The sequence below is a fragment of the Denticeps clupeoides genome, chromosome 2, assembly GCF_900700375.1.
Source record: "Denticeps clupeoides chromosome 2, fDenClu1.1, whole genome shotgun sequence".
Taxonomy (NCBI): domain Eukaryota; kingdom Metazoa; phylum Chordata; class Actinopteri; order Clupeiformes; family Denticipitidae; genus Denticeps; species Denticeps clupeoides.
Window position 1 is genome coordinate 26,071,970 of NC_041708.1, and position 21,584 is coordinate 26,093,553.

General features: G+C 46.3%; 1 protein-coding gene across 2 annotated transcripts in view; it reads right to left on the minus strand.

Moving 5' to 3' along the window:
* Window positions 1-2,253: 2,253 nt before the first annotated feature.
* zeb1b (zinc finger E-box binding homeobox 1b) overlaps window positions 2,254-21,584 on the minus strand; it is a 37,568-nt gene continuing 18,237 nt past the window's right edge. For both annotated transcript variants that reach the window (XM_028969798.1, XM_028969797.1), the window contains exons 2-8: window positions 13,954-14,112; window positions 9,109-9,267; window positions 7,828-8,030; window positions 7,645-7,750; window positions 4,861-6,410; window positions 3,835-4,015; window positions 2,254-3,615 (exon numbers count right to left, since the gene is read on the minus strand). In XM_028969798.1, the coding sequence (XP_028825631.1) occupies window positions 3,008-3,615; window positions 3,835-4,015; window positions 4,861-6,410; window positions 7,645-7,750; window positions 7,828-7,857 (2,475 nt within the window). In that variant the 5' untranslated portion in view covers window positions 7,858-8,030; window positions 9,109-9,267; window positions 13,954-14,112 and the 3' untranslated portion in view covers window positions 2,254-3,007. The remainder of the gene's footprint in view (window positions 3,616-3,834; window positions 4,016-4,860; window positions 6,411-7,644; window positions 7,751-7,827; window positions 8,031-9,108; window positions 9,268-13,953; window positions 14,113-21,584) is intronic.

Sequence of the window (21,584 nt, forward strand, 5' to 3'; positions counted from 1 at the left end):
GGGAGGGTGGACCTCATATTACACCCCACCCTACAAATGAGCAACACACACACACACACACACTCAGACCCATGCACATTGGAAGAGTGTAACAGGATTAGTCAGCTTTTTAATAGCCGAAAAGGGAATCCTACACATTATACCGGGATTGTGTGTGTGAGAAATGGTTTTGGGTTAATCTTTCACAAAATTATATTTGAGCTGCTCCAAATAATGATGAGTGTGTGTGGGAGGGTGTGTCTTTTAAGATAGATGTGTGCTGGCAGAAGCCTGTGTGTGTGTGTACGTAATTGAATGCTGTATGGTGGGTGGTGTTCTGCTCGTGATTGAGTGCCTTACTGTGTGATCCCTATAGAGTGGGAGGACATGCATGGAAATATTTGTGTGTGTGTTGGGACTAAGCAAAAGAGAGATGGGTGGGTGGAGGGGGATTATAACCTGCTGTTTAGTGGAGGGAGGGTCCGGCCAAATCTCTAGTGTGAAAACGTCAGTGCGGAAGATTTTATTATTTTTTTTACATTTTTTTTATATAGATCAGACGAAAGACCCGTTTAGCTCCATGGAGGATCATCTTCATTTATCGTATAGCAACATCATGGTTCTGTTCAGAGCTGGTCAGGGTTTCTGGGAGAAATGGACAGGTCTCTTCCGAACCCCCCTAACACACACACACACACACACACACACGGCACATTACTAATTCATGCTCAAAATGCTGCTCTGAAACCAAATCCAGATCGATCTGGGTGACCTTGGTCTGGTTTGGTGCAGCTCCTCAGGGCTTTTGCCGAGATTGCCCCACCCACCCACTGCTCTTCACTCACCGCCATATATCTGGTGCTGGAGTGTAACGAACACCATGCTGGTTTTTAATGGTTGTCGAGGACAAAACCATGTAAAGAACCTCAGACCATGTCTTATAGCTATGAGGTCTTCCTATCTGATAAACCCACTGTGGGGAAAAAATGCATACTTTTATCATCTTATTTCAAAATACAGCAAATATGCCTGTGTTTAAATTATCACTGCACAGCATTTTTACAAACCCAATTTTAAATCAGTGTGAAGTTCACTCTGTGTAAACAGGCCCAGCAGTTCAGACCACGCCCTCTGTGTTATTTCTGAAGGCAGAGCATTAAATGATCATGCCATGGGAAGGGTCGTACTGTGATGTCTTTTATTGTGAGATGGGGAGTCATTAAAAAAAAAAAGTGGTTAAAACAAACAAAAATAAAAAAAACAGCAATGATTAAAATAAATGGGGACATAAAGTAGCTTTTGTTGCAGGCAGAATAACAAATTGGCACAAATCAAAGTAAAGTAAAATAATCACATCATCGTCGGTTTGGCTTTTGCAAACAGGGTGGCACAGTATTGAGGTTAAGGACATAGTATTATTTTTTTTTTCTCAAAAGACGACAGCAGCAAGGAAGTCATGCCTTTGCTACAGTTAGTGGAAATAATACAAAATTCAGTAGCTTTACAAGACAGAGGGTTTACTGTGAAATATGGCATCTGGGGGAAAAAAAAAAAAAACGAAAACATAATACTTACGTTTCAAACTCTCCTGATCCGTATTCCGTTACCTCTCAAATTATACTTCATACTAAAATATATTATTGTATTAATACAAACTACAGTCATGTACACTACGTGGTGTAATAAATAACTAAAGAAATATAAAAATAAGACACATAAATATAAAAAAGGTTGCTAAAACTAAACAAACAAAAAAGGTATACAGGTGAGGAGTAATACTGCCATCACAGGGAAAAACAAACTAACAAACAAAACAAAACAAAAAAACCACACACAAAAACGTCAACACAACCAACCAAAATTAATACTGCAGGGTAGAAAAGGCGGGGTTGGTTACAAGGTTAGAAATATAAATTCTTGAGGATTGTATTTGCTGCTAAAGTTTCCTGAATACAACCAGACATGCGCGCAACCAGAAACAAGTGCACTGAACAGAGAGGAAGGGTCGACACCCCCGTTTTTTTTTTTTTTTTCTTCTTCTTCTCTCCCCAGAACATGGTGGTTATTTACTGAACGGCAGAATGGGGGACGGTCGGTCTTTACTCCATAGGTCAGAACCAGTGGTTTAAAAAATAAAAAATAAACATTTCGGTATCAGCATGCTGCCTAGCAACAGCTCCATTGTAACACGACGATGCTGCTCAGTGGCACTTTCCTGCATGCGTTTTGCATAAAGGTGAAGTTTAAGAAATTGGAGAGAAACTCCTCTCCACCTGAAATGCATGTAGGCTTCTTTTTTTTTTTTTCTTGTAAAATAAAATAAAATAAAAAAAAAGCATAATCTGACGTTTGAATTTCTCGGCCGGGGGAAGCCAGGTTCCTGACCACCCCAGAGATCTGTTCTTAAGGCTCACAGTCCACTTCGGCAGCACGCAGCGCAGTAATACTGACGGGTGGGGATCACAGCGAGACTCCGCAGGTAAACGCCGGACGGTAGTGCACAGGGTCAAGGGTTTACAACACTGAGTTTTGTTCAATGGCAATAAAAACATAGAAATCTCTGGCGACTGTACAGCTTCAAAAAAGTTAAAACAACATAAGTCATAAAGGAAAATAATTAGTAACACTGATAAATGAAAAAAAGTGTCTTATTCCCACCCAAAAAACACCTCCAAAACAAACCTAAAACCTGTTGGCCGTAGCTTTCAAAGTCTGTAATACGTTTTCCTTCATGTTAAACGTTATCAGTAATATATTTAATTTTCATAAAAATGGTACTTTTTCCTTTTTTTTTTTTTTTTTTTTTTTTTTTAAAAACACTGAAGATTGATCAAGTGGAAAAAGTAAGAAGACATTGTCCTCAGGCACGCTAGGAGAAATACACAGTAGTGAACTCAAATGCAGCATCTCGCTCCGCCTCGTTCCTCCACCCCTTCCGGTGGGAGGCGCGCCCTCGCTCCGAGGGCAAAAAGCAATTAGTAACGATTCAAACGCCTCCAGTAACTCAAGCGACTCTCCTCCATCCCTCCTACTCTGCCTCCTCCCCTCTATCTGTGTCCATCTGCTCTTCCTCTGCTCCTTGCTCCTCTCCTTCCTCCATCACTACAACTTTGACCATCTCGCCGTCTCCCTCTGCCTCTCCCATATGTTCTTCTGGCCCCGTCTCTTCCTCTTCCTCCCCCTTGTCCACGTCCCCGCCTTCATCTTCCTCTGCATCGTCGTCGTCGTCATCCTCTCCACCTTCCTCCCCGATCTGCACCACCTGGATCTCGTCCTCGTCCAGCACGCTGTCCTCCCCTTCGCTCTCCTCCCCGTCCTCCCTGGTGCTGCTGGCCCGCTCGTCCGAGTCCAGCTGCGAGGGGGGCGTGGTGGCCCTGCTGCCCGCCTGCGCTGGCCCCTCTCCGGTGCTGTCCTCGTCGTCGGGCCCCTGGCCGAGCGCCTGGCCCTGCGCCTCCTTCTTGCAGTAGGAGTAGCGGTGGTTCATGTGCTGGGAGTAGGAGCCGGAGTGGGAGAAGCGCTTGCCGCACTTGTCGCACTGGTAGGGCTTCTCGCCGGAGTGCAGGCGCGTGTGTTCGATCAGGTGGTGCTTGTGTTTGAAGGCCTTGTTGCAGATGCCGCACTCGTGAGGGCGTTTCCCTGTAACAGAGACAAAGTCTTTTTCAGCGAGAGCAGGGATTCATAGTGGAAAAATATTCATAAAAAGAAATGAATTGGAAATCTGAAATCCAGTAGAATATTTCCTACAAATGATCATTTGTACTACAGAAATGTTTGTAACCTCTGAAGTATCTCCATTCAAACATTTACAAACCCACACCAAGGAACGAGCACAGGACTGTGTTCACCAGAACCCACCTGTGTGTTCATATTTGTGTCGGAGCAAACTGCTGCTCTTCTGGAAAATTTTGTCACACAGGTCACAAGCGTAGAGCCCGGCTTCGGTCTTGCGCATCTTCTTTCGGGGAGTTCCTGAGTCCGAGTCGTTCTGCTCCTCCAACACAGACATGGCGTCTGCAGGCACATCTGTAGTTTCCTCCTGTGTGAAAGCAACAGATTTTAGTCCACAGCACATTAAACACTTTATAAGGAGCAAACTGCATATAGCAAAGTCAAGTGCGGGTCTTGCACAAAGTGACTAATTTTGTGGCATGTTTTCTCAAAATTTGTGATATATTTAGCATTTTTTCCCTTGGTAAACCCCATCTAAGCCTAGTAAGACACCGCGTGAGTGAGAGAAGAACAAAATTAAAAAGGCAGACAGATACATCGCATTCCTCGCACCACCACCAGATGACTCTGGCCCCCGCTCGCTTCTCTGTGATCCACTACCATGAGTGCAGGACAGTAACTATTTTAGGAGAGATGCCTACGATGTGATGAATAAAACCCTGGCCAGACACAACTGTAGAACAGTTGTGACATTACACAAAGGTTTTTGGGGTAATTTTTGGGAAAATTATGCAATGGGATTGAAAATTAGCGGCTTTTCGCAAAAATTTTTTTGTAGCAATTGAAAAACTGAATAAAATAAACCACAACTCACCTAATTTTTTTGCCGATCGTGTCAAATACACCCTGATTCCAACCCAGCACATCACACAGTGGTTTGACTATTTCCAATCGGCCAATATTGCAGCAAAACTGAATTCGAGTGTTCGAGCTCAAGTAACCAGAACAACCTCCAATAGTTGCAGCATATGTGCTTCTTAATTATCTTCCAGCCTGGTGGACCCAGAAAATAATCACCCAAAATTTCCAAATCAAGTAAACGGCCCCCGATGTGACACCCTTTAAATGCTAGTACTTCTATAACAGAAGTGTCCAGCCTGCCGATGCCACTGGTAGCCACACTTTTCCGACTTTTTACAATCGTACCCTCACCTTCAAACCAGCAGCCTCCTGGCCACAGTTCTGTGGAGACTCGGTCAGTACAGACGGGGTTCCGGCCAGGGACGTGGAGGGGGTGTAGGTGTACGTCAGCTGGGGAATGAGAATCGTCTTGGAACCGCCCAGGGCAGCGAGGCACTGTCCCTGTCCCTGGTCCGTGATGGCCACGATTGTCTGCAGGGGGGTGGTGACGATGCTGATGGGGCTGCCATTTACAGTGGCATTGCTGAGCACCTCCCTCTTCAGGCAGGTCAGGTTTAGTGGTTCATCTTGCTCGATGTAAACACTAGTGGCACCGCCGCCTCCGGTCACTGGCGCGGCAGGCAACTTTGGCAACGACAAGTCCAGCGGCCCCTCGCCATCGAACGTGTGGGAGGGGACGGGACCATCTGCAGAGAGGTTGAGAGGACCCGGAGAACCGGGGGCGCTGTTCACACCATTGACCCCTGCAGGAGCCGGCTCCCGTGGCGATCCCGGCCCCTCCTGGGCGCCGTCACTGTCCAGATGCCCATTCTGCTCCCCGGCGGCTTGGGGCAGAGTGGCGGGGTCTTGTTTGCTCTCGGCAGGACAGGCATCATCCTGGCCAGGCGATGACAGGGACTCTGAGACCGAGATCTGGCCTGACTGCATCTTCTCGAACCACTTCCTCACCACGGCGGCGGGGAGGTTCACCGACTCTGCGATTTTGCTCAGCTCAGAGGAAGTGGGCTCAGCGTTCAGAGCAAAGTACGCCTTCAACAGCGACAGCAGGTTCTTCAGGGCCAGGGGGTCCGGGTTGTCACCCAATGTTCCGTTGACCTTCGTCTTGTCTTTAGTGGCATGCGCTACATCCCCGTCCTGACCGTTCTTCATCGTGAGGTCCTCAGGCTGACGCTCGGCTTTGCCGCCGGGCGACGCCACCTCTTTCTTCAGCTGCAGGCCAGGTTGTCTGTGGATTTGCGAAGAGTCCAGACTGTAGTTGATGATTATTTTTGCGCTGCCGTCGTGGTCAACGATAGGCAAACTGAAGGCCTGGATCACCTGCTGCTGTTGGCTGTTCTGACTTGTGGCCACACCCCCCTTTGCTTGCCCTGTTACCAAGACCTGACGGATCCCGCTGCCGTCAACGGCCAGCTTCAGAACGTTCTGAAGGTCCGCCACATTGATGCTAATGGGTGACACCAGCCCGACGGTAGGAAGAACCACAGCCTGGACCGCGCCCTGCAGTGGGGACACAGCCGCACCCCCCTGGAAAACGCCGTTCATCCCGACAGGCGAAGGGGCTGCCGCCATCACTACAGGTTTGCACTCATAGTCCATCGGCTCTGATTTGATCTGCGTGATGGGCAGCTGCTCATGGAGAGGCTTCCCGTGGTCCAGTTTGGAGGCGGGCATGGGGGAGGGGCATGACAAAGACTTGCCCCCCTGGGAGGAAGTGGAGGGAGGGCGGTGTCGGCCATTAACAGAAACCAGACCGATGCACTTCTTACTGCTGATATGGGAGCTGTAGGATCCTGAGTGTGAAAATCGCTTCTTACAGTTGGAGCATTCATATGGCTTCTCACCTGTATACACACACAAACACACACTCTGTATTACTGACATTCTGAAACAAGTACACACACATACTTTTATTTTTACAGGTTATTTTTCATACGTCCATGAGTGTGTGGTACAGTACAGGCCAAAAGTTTGGACACACCTTCTGATTCAATGTGTTTTCTTTATTTTCATGACCATTTACATTGGTAGATTCTCACTGAAGGCATCAAAACTATGAATGAACTCATGTGGAGTTATGTACTTAACAAAAAGTGGAGACCTGGCCTCCACAGTCACCGGACCTGAACCCAGTCCAGATGGTTTGGGGTGAGCTGGACCGCAGAGTGAAGGCAAAGGGGCCAACAAGTGCTAAACACCTCTGGGAACTCCTTCAAGACTGTTGGAAAAGCATTTCAGGTGACGACCATTTGAAGCTCATCGAGAGAATTCCAAGAGTGTGTAAAGCAGTAATCAGAGCAAAGGGCGGCTATTTTGAAGAAACTAGAATATAAAACATGTTTTCAGTTATTTCACCTTTTTTTGTTAAGTACATAACTCCACATGTGTTCATTCATAGTTTTGATGCCTTCAGTGAGAATCTACCAATGTAAATGGTCATGAAAATAAAGAAAACACATTGAATGAGGAGGTGTGTGCAAACTTGCCTGTGGCCTGTGCTGTATTTTGTTTTGTTCTTTCTGGTAATTTCAGGACACCCGGTGTGGGGGGAGCTTGGAGAAATACTGATGATTAGCTCATCCCTTTTATTTGCAGTGATCTGGTCATGCATTAAGGGGTCTGAACATTGGAAACAAACAACGAAGCCATGCCCGCCACTTACGTTTATGTTGAGAGGCTTTATTTCAGTTTTTTCTCTCTTTATAGTCTGACAATATATTGCTATATAAAATGCACAATATATTGCTGTCCAGTCTGTATTTTTGTTCATGCTCCTGAACCTAGACAGGAATGTGGTGGTAAAAGGGGGTGGTGGTAGTCTAGCAGGTAACACACATGTGACAGGTCACAGTCACAGGTTTAAACACCAAGACACTTAACCCTGAGTGTCTCCAGGGGGACTGTCCCTGTAACCACTGATTGTAACTTGCTAAATTCTGTAAAATTGTAAATGGTCGGACAACCGTCCGCTGGGATCATTTGAATTCACTAAGTAAAGATCCATCCTGTGGGTATTATCGTGCTCGTAGGTTATTGGTGGTAGGAAGAAACCAGAGCCCCTTTAAAACACACACTTACCACTATGAATGCGCAGATGCTCCTTTAGGTGGTGTTTATACTTGAAGGCTTTGCCACATTCAGTGCACTTGAACTTGCGATTCCCCCCAAACGGTGCTACATGTCGCTGGGACGGGAAAGAAAGGAGGCACACAGTGAGCACAGAGACAGACTGGTTGAAGTCGGGACAGCGCTCTGCAGTACCTGGTCCCTGCCACTCTTATGGGCGCTCATGTGGCGATCCAGCTGCAGGCGGTGGCTGAACGTGTAGCTGCAGACCGAACAGCTGAAGTTGTCGTCGCTCTTCTCGTGGCGCAGCTTCACGTGCTCCTTCAGAGACGTGTAGCGCTTGTAACCACGGGAACAGTAGGGACAGGTGAGCAGCTGAGAGAAGGCATCGGCAGTGCCTGACGGGCAGAAAAGGTCGAGGGAAAAGATTTTATCTTGACATTTCTATTATTCTGTGGCTTGGCAGAGGTGTGATTCTATAATCAATATTTAATAACGGCATACCCTGGAAATGGCTACTTCAACTTGCTTACAAATAAACCAGGTCCACTGCACTGAGATCTTGGTTAACTTGGTTAAGTAACAATATTATCCCCATTAAAAAAAAAAACGGTATTTTGCAATGCAACAACGATTGTGCGTCAGTTTCTATTTTTAAGTGTTGTTATTGGATTTCACTCCTGCACTCCACCCTCAGCCACATGAACAAGAAGCAAGGGAACTTTTTTCTTGCATTTTAGCTGGCTAACTTTTTTATAGTCTCCTGTTATTCTATTTTATAATCCCCTTTATTCTCTTTTTTTTATTATTATTTTATAACTTTAACTATGGACAGCCAAAAACAGAGTGGTTCAGGATACATTTCACTGCCTGTTGTACTGCTATAACTATGCATGTGACAAATAAAAATCTTTATAATCTGGGTTACACGCCACAGAACCTCCAATAAACAACAAGCACGTAATGATGCAGAGGAAAAATAAAACCCCCCCACTCAAACCCAGAACCCAAATCTATCATGATCTAACTCATTATACTGTCTACTATTATAACCAAAGTTACATTTGTTAAGGTAGGCAGTACTAATTAAACATTACTAACACACAGAATCTATATAGTAACCACTTTGGATAATGGCTGTGGAAACTACGCTACGCCATTTAGAACGTGTGACAACGTAGGAGTATCCTTCCTGCATCGGTGACGGTCAGCAGATGCACTAAAGGCTCCCACCCTCAGTTCACACACAGGTGAAACATTACCTGTTAACAGGTGATGTATTAAACACCACCTAAACAGGTGAGGTATTCAGGATGTGAACTCGCTTTTCACACATACACACGCACCCGTGAGGCTGTGCTGACACCGGTGTGAGAGATTTGTCAAGCTTGGCCTAATTGCTCAGGTGTATTTGAGTCACACTCGTATACTTAACACATTAGTTAGACGTGTGTGTCTGTGTGTGTGCCTTTTTACCGTTCTCGTCATGACCACTGTTCTCTGGCGTTCCCTGTTGTGGTTCATCCTCTGGGGCTTCTGGGAAAATGACGGCAGTGTCCCCCGACTGAAGAATCTCTTCCACCAGCGCGTCTCTGCTACCGTCATCGTCACCGTCCGACACACACTCCTCCCTCACTGTCATAACAGAAGCAAAGAAGAAAACATTCAATGCAAGCACCTGTAACACACACACACACACACACACACACAGACAGATGTAGCTAACAAGGGAAACAAGCTGCATTAATGAGCACTAATTAAGATGCCAGAGCTCTGGAAAATGTATCCTGAAGGCTCTCTCTGTTACACACACACACACACACACACACACACACACACTTACACACAGTGATTCTTTGTGCAAAAGCACATGCACTGTGTACACCTGAGGGCATCCATGCATCAGTTAACAATGAATGAAGTTGTCTGGTGTGTGTACACCAGACACACACACACACACACACACTTTCTCTCTGGTTTACCTGCACGTTTCGCTAACGTACGGCACTTCACCATGCTATCGGCCCAATTGTCAGCTCCCACACTGACCCCGGGCCCGATCAACATGGGCAGAGAGCAGCTCTCGCCCTGTTCACTGGGCTCGTGCCGCTGCAGTGACGTGAGGAGGAGCAAGACCCCGGGGGCGGGGGGGATTTACCCACAACCCCCCCAGGCAGCCACTCCAGCTGGGGCTACCTACTGTGGCAAAGTGATGGATTCAGCATGGGGGGGCAGGATGCAGGATGCATGAGAAAGAGCGGCCTGTACAATGGCCAAGAAGTGCCCAGTCGGCTGCCTTTCACATGGAAATCCTTTCACATGATCCCATTTCCTCTAAAGCGCCATAATGAGGGTGGTTATAGTGGAGAAGCTGAGATGCAGCTCAAACATCTCAAACATCTTTTCTCTTACGGGCTGAAATGTGTTCATCAGCTTGACATGATGATCAGGCAGGAAAGGTCTCCAGATCGCAAGCCTTACACTACAGCAGCGTCAGGAGAAGTATTACCTAATGGTAACTGGTCCGAATCCAGAAAAAGGAGAGACCGAGTGTGCGAATCCCACAATGTTTTACATTTATGGCATTTATCAGAGGCCCTTGACAAGGGCGACTTACAATCAGTAGTTACAGGGACAGTCCCCCCCCTGGAGACACTCAGGGATAAGTGTCTTGCTCTGGGACACAATGGCAGTAAGTGGGGTTTGAACCTGTGACCTTGTGATCTTTTGGTTTATAGACGACTAGCAGCCTCGATGTAGGTAATAGGAGGACGACTGAAATGTCCACTTTCTCATGTCGTAGTTCCCTTACAGGTGCAGCCAACTATTGCCACTGTAACACACGTACGTGGTGAAATGAGAGGAGTCGACTGTCACGCCCAATACAGCGCCCCTCAGAATGCTGGAATTGAAGGTGATTGCAACGGAGATCACGTTCTGGATGTCCACTGATGCCCGTTTTAAAAAATATGTTTCTCACACACACATGTTCAACGTTTTCTACCAGCACACCGGTAACGGATCATGACCTGCTAAGTCCACTGGTCAATCGCAGATGACATGATGCACCCCGGGTCACCAACCTGTACCCAACTGGGATGGTTTTTATTTCATGTCAGAAAGTGTGGACCATCACCAGGACTACAAAATATCATTTTGAAGTGTATGAGGTGACACCATTAGCTGCTTTAACACTGTTAACACACACACACACACACACACACACACACAACACGCCTCATACGGCCCATAAAACTGTGGAGGAGGTTGGTGAATGTGTGTACTGGTGTACATTTCACTCAGTCCAGCTGTGTAACAGGGCGTGTTCTCGCCAGAGGAGAAGAAAATCTGCATCACAGTAAAAACTGCGGTACTCAGGCGTAACCAAGAGAGAGAACGAGAAACACCAAACGTACCGAAATGTATTTCATCAGGGCTGCAGCGGCTGCTCCGTAGCTACAGTGTGTGGTTCAGCTTGAGAAGCTCGCAGGAAGACGTCCTGTAGATACCTGGTATCCAATGACTACGCAGCTTCTGCCCTTTTTTTCTACTTCCTGTAGAATAGTTCTAAATCACAGCAGCCAGTGTCTCCAGTTCCTATGCAGCACCTCCATCACACACTCACACACTCACACACTCACACACACACACACACACACACACACACACACACACATCCTTGTTGCATCAAGTGATTGCCAGCCTTTCGCAGGTCTGAAGACATGTTTTTATTAGTGGACGGGGGTCACATTCCCTCCCCTCTGCCCCGGCACACCTCACGCACAGGTCCAGCGTTGCTACGCTACGCCACAGAGAGGCGCCTGCTTTTAAAATAAATGGACTGCGACACGCGGCCTCACACACACGCCATATAATCAATATGAGCAGAGAGGGGGACAATGGCATCAGCAGTGCGGGGCCGCCGGTGTTACGGTTCAACACGTCACTGGTTCAGGTCGTTCGTTCAGACTGCAGTTCCATCGAACCTCTGAAACCAGCGCATCCGGGTCACCATAGCCTGAAGCAGCCATTCGTGCACACACTCCGACGTCACCCGACACTCGTTTCACACCACATGATTTTAACCCTTCATGTGTCACATTACATGCTGGACCAGGACACCCCACAAGGGTTCAGTCTGGTTGTGATCTGAGGCAAATAAGCAGCTCCAGCCAATGAGAGTGCAGGACAAGTACTTGCAGCACTAGTTTTTGTCTATAGTTTACTTTTCTTCCATTTTGCAACATATGTTTTTGTTTAAACGGACTCATAATCAGAAGGTTGCCAGTTAAAATCCAGAACCGCCAAGGTGCCAATGAACGGAGCACCATCCACACAAACTGCTTCCTGGGCGCCTGTCATGGCTGCCCACTGCGCATCTAGGGAGATGGTTAAAAGCAGATGACACATTTCTTTGTGTCACCATGTGCTGTGCTGCAGTGTTTCACAATGACAATCACTTCACTTTCAATTATTTATTATTATTTATAATACTTTTCACATTTTCCAGTTTTCCAACATTAAACTAAGAACAACTGTCGACCAATGTAAAACCACACCCGTCATACAGCAAGGAGAAAAAAGGTGTTATGGTATTTCAACACTTCATATATGCATTAGCAAATTAAGTGTCTATGCTGGACTCAAACTTGATAATTGGACATATGCAATAAATGATGAGCGTATCTCTTTGAACTTTTCCTGGCAATTACCTTGGCTGTATCGCAGTTTTTCCAACTGCAGCATGGAGAGCATTTCCTTGATTCGGCCATTGAAATAATGGGGGCTTGTCTGATTTTCTGAAACAGAATTATAAGTCTTCTGGCCATTAATGAGGCAAAGGCCACCTCCTTGGCTTGGGAAACAGATCGAATTATATCTGGAGGGAGGGTACTTTAAATATAGAGATGTATAATGTAGGTTCAATAATTCTATATCATAAAGATGACAAAACATTGAAAATATTTTTCCAGAAATTATGCAAGGCCTGGCAGTTCCAGAACATGTGGCCCACGGTGACATCGCAGGCACTCCAAGCTGGTATTTTGCTAGCTTATGTGCTGAGTAATGCATTTACGTTTACATTTATGGCATTTGGCAGACACCCTTATCCAGAGCAACTTATGCTTTGTTACCATGTTACCAATGTTACCATCATGTTACCATCATGTTCTGATTCACCTGGACTCAAACCATGAATACAATAATTTTATTCACACTGTTGTAGTTTTTCTTATATAAGGCAGACTACACTGCCAGTGGAGGGAGCGTAGCAGTGGGGTGGTGTAAGAGAATTTGGGAAGGTTGAAACCAGTCACGCTGCTGCATTCTGTATTAGTTGTAGAGGCCCGGATGGCATTCAGAGGTAAAGTGCAGACAATGTAGCACTTTAAACATTGTCTAATACAAACCGAGGAGGTATGGATAGCTTCTAGGCACTGATGTCATTGGTTTTTAAAACCAATGGAGTAATTTCCTGTGTCACTCGCAAGAACCAATGGACCAGTCGGAGGTGAAAGGTCATCGTATTCAGCACGGACCCTCAACAATGAGATACATGTGTTAAGCTACGAGGTTGTAATGACATTCCCAGCACTGCTTATTCTCAGGCCTGGAATGGACCAAACAGAAAAAAACAGGAATGAAGGAGGGAAAACATGCTACTCTCAAATCCAGGGACATTCCTTTACACTTACAGCAACCACTACTCAGCGGGAAGATGGGGGGAACACCAGTGTGTGTGTGTGTGTGGGTGTGGGTGAGCATGTGATGAAATCTACACTTCCTGACATTCCACTCCAGTAACACCATTTCATGATGCGTGTTGGTCTGTATCCAGTATTCAGATTATGGATCACGATTTAGCATCATGAGATCTTGTTTCAAGATCACCCACCCAGCCTCAACAGTGGCTGGCTGGACATCTGCATGAGACTGTATGTTAAAAAATTTATTTTAGGAGCAATATGTGATGAGTTTTAACCATTCCAACTGAACTAATTATAACAGATTTTAGACTTGTATTTATCAAAAAGAAATGTTAAATATTATATTCATAAGGAAGGTATCAGCCTTTATCAGATGCAGGGGTGGATATTATATATTCTATGGCCTTTTTTTGCTTTTTGAATTGGCTGTGTGTCTTTTCTATGCTTATTATGCTTATTATGTTAATAATAATAATAATAATATATTTTTAATAATAATGACTGTTCTAAATTAATTCATTGTGTAACAAATCCGGCACCAGGGGGTCAAAGGTCATGTCAGTCTGAACATGACATTTCGTCCAAGCACCACATTGACAGGTACCACACTCACCTTCGTCCCACCCATCCTCCGCGTCAGCTGTGGCGTTGGGGTCGTCGTCGGGGGCGACGCTGTCACAGTCCGGGATGCTGCCTTCCTCCTCGGCGATATGAAGCTTATCCTCATCGTCTGAGTCTGAGCTGCCCTCTACCACTGCACTGTAGTTACTGACTGCACACAGAGAGAGAGAGAGAGAGAGAGACAGAGAGAGAGGAGAACAATGAAATGTGAGCAGACAGCAGGCCCTGCAGCAGCAGCATCAACACTTTAGCAGCTAATGAATAAACCTGTCAGCCAGGACGAGGACCAGCAGCTCTGTGGTGTCACAGCATTCACAGAGTTCAAAGGTCAAGAGTGCAAGGGAAGACGGTTCGAGTCTGCTGGTGATTGTGGTGATGAGAGACATTACATGCCAAGTACTTACTACAGAAGAAAAGTAGAGAATAGTGCACAAATGCACCATAGTAACCAAATACACATACATAACATATAAAAACATTTATACACACACACACACACACACATAGAAAATAGACAGAATCGCTGCTTGAGCTCCACACAACTCCTCCTTTCTAAGAGGATCATTTTTTATGCTAAAAAGGGTGACACACACACCGATAAGGAGATCTATTGATTTTCTGTATCCAGCCAGACAGCCTTAATTAGCCAGGGTGGGGGCTGGGGAGAGGGGGGTAAAGTGATATCCTCACCTGACGAGAATTGGTTCATTAACGTAAGTGCTCAATGCTACCCAACCCCCCCCTCCCCCCAAAAAAGCCTGTAATAAATCAGCAGTAGGCCACGCCTACCTCTCGACCCGTACACCCTCCAGCGGGTGCGTTGCCTTGCAGTGTCAACACGTAGACTGAAAATAAGATTGTGTGTGTGTGTGTGTGTGTGTGTGTGTGTGTGTGTGCTTCCTCGTGTCTGTGGAGTTCATTATGACAAGTGATAAAAAATGGCTGTTGTCTTCAGCAGGTGTGTGTGTGTGTGTGTGTTGTGTGTGTACACATCACTCTTTCCTCTGCCTATTGATGTGTCTCATTTGCTCTCTCCATTTTGCCGGAGTAAGTGCCTCTCTCCGGCCAAATCAATTTTCCTTTGTGAGGCACACAGTCAGCACACACACACACGCACACACACACACAGCAAACACATTTGCATTAAGCTGATTTGGTGTTTTCCTCTTTATCTCCCTCCCCCACCATCAATTCTGATCTGGGACCTGCACCATCAGACACCCCCTGTCCAAAAAAAGACTACAAGTCCCACAATGCATCAGGACCACGACCCCAGCGTAAACAGCAGCAGGCGGCGGGGTATCCGTTTGCATCAGTAGGTTCATCGTGATTAGACGAGGCGCTCCTGCCATGCCGACAGACGGTGGATAATCAAGTTTAATTGAAACACGAGCGCAGCGCTGCAGGGAGCGAAGGTGCGGCGCCGGACACACTCACCGAGACGAGCGACGGGGAGATGAAATCACTTTACTGCTGCTAATGTCTCATACACACACACACACACACACACAACTCGACAAAGACACCAACACCTTACACTGCAATTCACAGATTACAGTAACACACACACACACACAGCTTCCAGTGGGCCATGTGTGTGTGTGTGTGATGGAGGGCTACTGAAGGAGGCTTCTATAGAACTGACCACAGATCAGATTTTGCTTGAGGAAAAAAAAAAAAAATTTGAGTCGTGTCGTCCCCACAATGCACCAGAAACTTGAAGACACACCCACCCACACACGCACACATTGTCTCTGTCCCTGATCACTGTGGAGCAGTGACCGGGTTCTCAGGTTATCAATACTTTGGCCATTTACACCAGCAGGAACACACTCTCCTGAGATGGATCTGTTAACCAATCGATAGGAAACCTGAGTCGACGGGACGGGTGGAGATTTCCGTACTGACGTGGGGTGAGGGGATCAGAATCAAATTCAGGTATCAAACTGATCTCCACCCTTCACTCTCCTGGTTTGCTTTGATTCTTCGTGATGCACAATTAGAAACTGTGTGTGAGAGTCAAAACCAGGCGCCCTTTCAAACACATCATACACAACCAGTCAAAGGTTTGAACACACCGACTCATTTACGGCTCTTGCGCTTTTTCAGGGCTGATAGTGAAAAACAAATTCCTGAGCCGGAATGCCAAACAGGAGGTGTGTTGCGTTGCTTCTATAGTTGTTTTTGGCGGCCTGTCTTAATTTTAGTTTTAGTCCAGTCTTTTTGTCAAGCTGCCACATCCATACTAATTGTAGTCTTGTCAAGTCTCAGCATTTTAGTCGAGATATTTCGTCATATATTTTGTTGACCGAAACAACACTAGAGGGTCAGACTGCTGTTTTATTACTAGCACTTTTTTTCTAGCTAGTTCCATATAGCAGCATCCTTGCGCAAAAGCGTGCTCCTGTTTGCCGGAGCTTTTGGTAGCAGCCTTTATCGACATGTTTGATGTCTTCCCCAGGCTTCCTAAATGTGCTGTCCATGACTAATGATTTGGGTGGCCAGCATGGAAAACACATTCACAAGCCCCAAGGCCCGCCCCTTCCCGGTTTCTGACAAGCTTATTGGCTAGTGGGCTTATTGGCGGTGTGGTTGAGAGTGAAAGCTATGTGAGGCTATGTCATAAACAAAAAAAATTCACAGTCTTGTCTTCTCTCCACCACCTTAAGTTAGACAAAGGGGATGGCTTTCAACAGTCTTGAAGGTTTACCTTAACACTTTCATATAATTCACTCATTCATGAGCATCTCATGAAGTGGATTTTGATGATGACAATAGTGAACAAAGCAGCCACTTCAGTTCACTTTCACCTGATACAACAAAAACATGTTTCCTTCTGTTGTGCATCCAAAGTGTTGTGTACTGGTAGTGTACAGGTTTTTATGAGAAACCTGGCATTTGCACTCCATTGAGAGTCTAACTAAAGGATGACACCCACCCCAAACTTAGGCCCCAAACCATAGTGTACTTAGAAATATAATCTATAATTATTCAGAAATAAACCAAACCTTTTACTCATCATTTGAAACGCATTGTACACCGCCCTCTTTACAGATGTTTGTTATCTATGTGTGTTGTGGCATGATCTTGTGGCAAGTTTGTTTGTGTGTGTCAGGTGTCCCCCCCTTTTATATGTGAGTGGGAGAGTGTGTTACTGTAGTCATGTTTTGACTCCGAAGCTGACGTGGTTGGGGAATCTGACTCAGCTGACCTATGAAGGTGCTTGGCCCAACCACACACACACACACACACACACACACACACACACACACACACACACACACACACCTCCTTAGAGAAAGTACCCCAGTACTGAATCACAGTGTGGTCATAGCACAGAAAGAGAACTGGGACAATCCAACTGGAGAACATACACACACACACACACACACACACACACACACAAAAACCTGCCTTTGATTACAAAAGCAGTGTGTGCAGCCCAGAACGTCCACACGCCACACAGCAATGGTAATCTACCACAACCAACCACATAAAACAGGCGCGTCGTCGCTGCGTCTACACCACATCCACTAATTCACCCCTCCCACACCCAACACACACACACACGACAAAGGAAACATTGCACACACACACAGGATGTACCATGCAAAGCCGTATGCGCTTCTCCGCTTGCCCTTTAGAGAGCGCTGCACTCCCATTACGCTCCAGTCCCACCAGTATTAGATCACCCCAGAGGGCGTGGTGCTGAGGCTTCCAGGCTCCAGCCAGCATCCATCACGTTAACAGCGTACTCCTCTAGCGTCCATTTACAGGCAGAAGGACGTGAGATCATCATCATCATCATCGTCCAGAAAAAAAAGAGGAAATTCATTCAATACGCCCTCAAAACACACACACATACATATACACAAAAAGAGCACTGATCATCTGAGCTTTAAAACACGCCTCGTTTCGCTTACAGGAAACTTCACACACATCTTCTGCCCCAGTTTCGTGTTACTGATGTTAGGAAAGCAGGTTGTTCAAAACAGTGCAACGCAAGGCAAAACACACACACACACACACACACAGCCTTTGGCAGGCAGCACTACAGACTCTTGTGCAACGATAACGAATGCCCTGGAAACGAACAGGCTGATGAAGCGAAAGTGAAACTGGTCTACATCCCATTTCCCCGCCAATCGCAGGGGATCCCAACATATGATGCAATATAGACACATCAAATATATAAACATCAATAAACAATAAATTACAGGACGGCCGATGTGCGTGTAAATACATTTTGTGATTTTTAATCCAAAAGAACCACTTTTTCTCCCTTCACGTCCACGGAAAATGAGGATAAACTCTCTCATGTCGTGGCTTCCAGACTCTTCCACCAGATCCTCACTAGCGCCGCAATGTTGCGATATTACAAACGTTTTCACACGAGACCCCTGCATTCATTTATGAATCTAGGGGACTGTCCAAGTGCTTTTACAGATCCCAGGCTGGAGGGTTCGAGTCTGATACACGGGTATCCAGTAACAGCGTATTGATAATGGATCACTACATATATCACTGTATTGATTTGCTGTCCCACCCCCTAATCCGACACACCTACAGATGTGTGCCTCTTCACAAATACCCACCACACAGATTCAGAACTGTATCCAACGATCACACACACACACACACACACACACACACACACACACACACACACATTCCATGTCAGAGGTGCCACTCTTGCCACTGCTACTGCTAATGATCTATAAAGACATGCCGCTGGTGCTGAGAAGCTGATTAGCCTCCGTGAGTCACCTCCCCCGGGTCGCCACTCGAGGGCGGAGACACGCCCCTCCCCCTAATGCTCGACACTCCAGTCGCCGCCGGCGTGGCGCTCGCGGGATCGAGGAAACAGCCGGACAACGTCCTCACCAATTACAGCCGGAGAACAGCTTCACACATGCACACCTGACAGAGGACAGACACACAACACACACACACACACACACCAGTATTTCCTTCTGTGGAAATTCTGTGAGATTTTCTCGCTGCATTAGATCCACGGAATCAGTTTCATCTGATCCAGTTCGCACCTGTAAGATGAAAAAAAATTCCTTTCTTATTATGCACATGCATAATAAAAGCAGCCTTCATTTCAAACGGATGAGTGTGTGTCGCTGAGCCGCTGTGTGCATGTGTGTGAGCAGGAGATGAAATGATGGCGCAGGTACGGACATTCTCTGTCCTTATTTAGAAGAGAAGCGCAGCGGTTCACCTCCGTCCCGCTCTGTGTGTACAGGAGTGTGTGTGTGTGTGTGAGTGTGTGAATAGGGAGTCAACGTGTTCATGCTGACTCGAGGGAAAACGCTCCTGTCGCTCTTATAAACACTCCGAGTAGCCACTCGCACACACTCTCAGACCCCATCGCTGTGCTTGTGTGTGGTACAGCTGAAAGGCATGACTGGTATGTAAAGCCACTCAGCATTATCAGAGCAGGCCTGAGTGTGTGTGTGTGTGTGTGAGAGACAGGAAACATCTGTCCTGCCTCTGGGTTGATGGACATGCCTCAGTAAACTGGACAGTCCTGCTGCTGTCCCCCGACCGCAGTGTTGATTAGGTTGAAGGTGACTTCACACAGCGCTGCTGGGAACAGGTCAGCCCGGCATGATGACATCAGAGTAGAATTCTGAATTCAGTAGAATTCAGCTCCGCCGTGCTTCTCAGCGTTCCATCGCCAGGGGTCACGCTGTCAGAATTCATAAAGGGAGCGAGGACGCTACATTCCTCCATTGTGTGGATCCTTCCGGACATTAAACACTTTGGTCGACCGTAAAAAGCTGAAATAAACGTTATTAGCATCTCAAACTTTTTACAACAGAGCCCACACTAGAGAAAGGAGTGTCTTCCACCCAGCCTCGTCCTGAACACACACACACACACACACACACACACATGCAAAGCCATTGATAAAAATCCAATGCACTCTGGTCCTGTGATTCGTGTAAAGCATCTCTCTCTCTCTCTCTCTCTCTCTCATTCCCTCCTTTCCTGTCTGTGGAAGGAAATCACTCTGCTATTTATAGACCCTCTTCCTGTACTTCAACCAGCCCTCAAAACACACACACACACACACACACACACAAACACACACACAAAGCATCGATGAGTGCATCGCTGAATCAGCAAACGAGTCTAGACGCCTACGTGACTGTCACCCTCCCCGTCCCAAGCACTCTACCTGCTGTCTTACGGAGTTGCTCCACGAGATGTGTGACTCAGTTCAGAGCATTCGGACTCTGGAAAAGTAGCGCTTCTTCTCGCTCGTGATTGTGACACACAGCTCAGTGTTTTTACGCCGAAGAGCGACCCATCCAGCTGTAACCCAACCACAGGCACGAAATCTACGACGAGCAACCCCACACGTGTTCTGATGCAAGGAACATCTCATCTTAGCGACGCTGCATTACTTTCGTTCATGCTTCGGGACAACGGGGAGCATGAAGGCCGCTTTCGGGTGCTGCGTGGGACATAACCAGTACAACCAAGACTGGTATCCTAGATTGGTGTGTGGAGTTGACAATGCCAGGTGACAGGGGGGGTAGCAGCCTAGTCACAGGTTCAAACCCAACTTACTACCATTGTGTACCTCAGCGAGACACTGAACCCTGAATCATCCAGAATAAGGAATCAGTGTGTGAGAGCCGTCAATAATTGGGTTCCTCCCGCTTTAAACTTTTTATAAAAATAGAAATAACTACCAAGATCTGTTTATTTATGCAAATCCGTAGGATCTGCGTAGCTCTGCGTGTAGCGCCAACTCAAAATCAGAGCTCTTCAATGTGATTGGATGGGGAACTGGTAGTAATCGATAATACCGCTTGAAACCCCCCTCATCACCAGGAAGGAGACGATATTAGAAGGAGAAGGTGCTTATAATGTACTTATTCTGATAATCCTGGGATGGAGGAATCGATTGAATTATCATATGAATGAGGCGCACAATCGAGAACATCCTACAAATGCACTTATTCTGGTGCTGGCACAGCCAGGCTGAATGGGCGACTGGGGGGCGATGGGCAGAAGAGTAGAGAGAAGAAGGTGAGGAGAGAGAAAAATCACAGAATGAACCAAGAAACTGCTAATCTTCGAAAAAGACAACGACAGCCTGTCACACACTGTATTCATCAGAGCTGAGAAATAACCTGGGGGAGGACATGTCTAACACACACACACACAGAGAGATGTAAAGGTCAGGTTTTCACACAAAAGAGCATTCAGACAACCTGACACACACTGGGGTGAATATATGCACACTCACACACAGGTGAAATACCCAAAGACAACAGAAAAATTGCAAGCCACAACAAAATGACGAGTAAGATCTGTGTTATAGGAGTTTTTTTTTAAAGCTTCTTTACTAATTTACAGTTTTCCTGCCACAGCAGCCTGTTCAAACACATTACACACACACCTTTCCACACACCATTCACACACATCTAACCAAACTGACACAATCCGACTCTACAAAAAAACCCCACAGCACACAGATTGAATGTCATATTAAATAAATGCCACTGCTCCTTATATGAGACCCCAAAATAACATTTAGACCCTGACTTTGACCCCAACCCACACACACACAGTATAAATACATAATTAGGTAATAAGTCC